Source organism: Cibotium barometz, chromosome 22, assembly GCF_041138505.1.
Source record: "Cibotium barometz isolate CiBa-2024 chromosome 22, ASM4113850v1, whole genome shotgun sequence".
NCBI lineage: Eukaryota > Viridiplantae > Streptophyta > Polypodiopsida > Cyatheales > Cibotiaceae > Cibotium > Cibotium barometz.
Window position 1 is genome coordinate 31,936,565 of NC_141067.1, and position 2,411 is coordinate 31,938,975.

The 2,411-nt window shown below is 45.0% G+C and overlaps 1 protein-coding gene across 1 annotated transcript; it reads right to left on the reverse strand.

Moving 5' to 3' along the window:
- Positions 1-348: 348 nt before the first annotated feature.
- On the reverse strand, positions 349-1,832 carry LOC147626541 (fatty acid desaturase 4-like 1, chloroplastic). The gene has a single exon (XM_086816601.1). It carries the CDS (start codon positions 1,563-1,565, stop codon positions 504-506), a length of 1,062 nt encoding a protein of 353 aa, XP_086672727.1. The 5' UTR covers positions 1,566-1,832; the 3' UTR covers positions 349-503.
- Between the last annotated feature and the right edge of the window lie 579 nt (positions 1,833-2,411).

Consider the following 2,411-nt stretch of genomic DNA (forward strand, 5'->3'; position numbering starts at 1 on the left):
GAGGAATTAAAGAGTCCATATGTGATATATGTGATGAGAGTGAAAAGGCATTTATTCATATGTAGCCCTAGCCAGTGCCATGTGAGAAGTGAGAATCTTCTTCCACTTTAAAGGCATCCATGACGATACATGAGAATTTGGATAGCCATAAAAGGTAGAAAGCGACGAGGCATTTAGCGAATCCACGTGTCATCCAAGTCAATGCCATCGGAGAAGTCATGAGAGAGAGGGAGAGTGAGAGAGGAGAGGCAAAATAAGACCACCACCACACAAACAAAAAAGTTCACTTTTGAGGCGTTCATTATGTCACATAGGTGATAAAGAAATGATGTTTCACACGGAAAGAGGAATTGAAGAGTCCATATGTGATAAATGTGATTATTCATATGAAGCCCTAGCCAGTGCCATGCAGAATCTTCTTCCACTTTAAAGGCATTCATGACGATACATGAGAATTTGGATAACCATAAAAGGTAGAAAATCAAGGTCAAGTGATGAGGCATTCAGCGAATCCACGTGTCATCCAAGTCAGTGCCATCGGAGAAGTAGGAACCTTGCTGGAGCCATTCGATGGAGGTTTCGCTCCAAGACCGGGGAGCGACGCCCCAGGTGGCGAAGATGAACCTTTCAAGCCTGGCGAAAAAGTTCGCACGGTCAAGCAAGGGGTTCCAGAGGCCACTCACGATGCAGTAGTTGACGTTGTAGGGGGACCTGTGATGAGCACCATGCATTTTCCTCGCAACGAGGACGCCCATGTCCTGCAATTTGATCACAATGGCCGGCAAATCGGTCTTCTTCGTGTGAGCCCACGCGTGGAACTGCTGGCTGAACACCACGCACCCCATGAAGACCCCTACAAAGGAGTCCACGTAGGCATTGTTGGGCAGCAGCAAAAATGGCACCAGAGCAAACGTGGCCGGACGGGCCAATGCATGGATGTTGTTGGCGAATTGCCTTTTGGTTATCGTCCACGGCCTCTTGTGGTGCCCTTGGAATGCATCGATCTGAGGGCCAAACACTGGCGTTCTTGCATCCCCATAGTTATCCACCCCCCAATGATACACCCCTGTGCCCAGATCCGCCATCACATATGCTGCCAACGCAGCCACCATGGCACCCATGCCTGCCTCTGCTGAATCCACTGCTTGAATTGCCTTCATCACCATCCCCCCCATCGCCCAACACCCTGCAGTTACCCAAACCCTATGAACCCATGTTGATTCTACAGATGTATCTGTCAAACCCATATCATCTTGCCGTGTAGAGACCTCCACACTCCGGGTCTTCAACGATGGCCCCGAGCCACCCGCGCCCTCTGAGGTAATCTTATTCTTTCGAGACTCGGCAAGGTTATGTTGCTCTGGTGCAGCGCTGGGTGTGTCAGCCAAGACGGCTTTGATGAGGAAGCTGTTAGGGTAGGAAGCTTTGAGCTTGCCATAGCCATAGCTAGATGGCACGACGACAAGTACAGCAATGGGCTTGACATGAGAGGAATGGGCATGTTTAGGGTGGGGGAAGGGGAGGGAGGAGGTAAGTTGAATGTGGCTAAGGTGCTGTGGCGCCATAGAACAAGATTGGAGGTGGGGAGGAAGAAGTTTGATTACAGGAGAGAGCTCTTGCTAAGTAATCTCTCTTCTTTCTCTTTTTGGCAAAGCTCCTGTAGCGTGGGTAGAAATTAATGCGCAGCGTTATAAATGTATATATCCAAGCAAGTCATGGAAGTGGGTGGCGGAGGAAGGGACGCATGTAATTGTGAGAAAAATGACTATGGTGCGTTTCTTTACGTAGAAAAAGAAAAAGAAAAAGTGCCTTGGGGGCCTTGGGCATCCCCTTTCTCAGCCACCAATAAGCTATCTTTTCCTCTCTTCTTCTTATGGCCCTCCTTTCTCTACGAACCCCGTGTGTTCTCCACCTCATAATTTAAGAGCCTTCAAGGCTCTCGCCCAATGGCCCTTGGAAGTTGGATCGCACCGTCCTTTTTATGATCAATACGGGTGGCAGTCCATCCTATATATATATATATATATATATATATATATATACATTATATATATATACATATATATACATATATATACATATATACATATACATATATATTTATACACACACACCCCTTGAACAATATGACTTCAAGTGGCACCAACCAGTAACCACCAAATTTAGAGAAGTCTTGTCGAAACACTCAAAACTATGCCAAGTCTGTGCTAGACTTCAATACTAGAAAAAGTAAACAAGTGAAAAGTGTGTATCATTATTAGGAGATATATATATATGTATGTGTAAGTGTGTGTATGTACATGCATATGTGTGTACATACTTATTTACTTATTTATATATGTGTATATATATATATATATACATATATATATATACATATGTATGTATGTATGTATGTATATACACACATA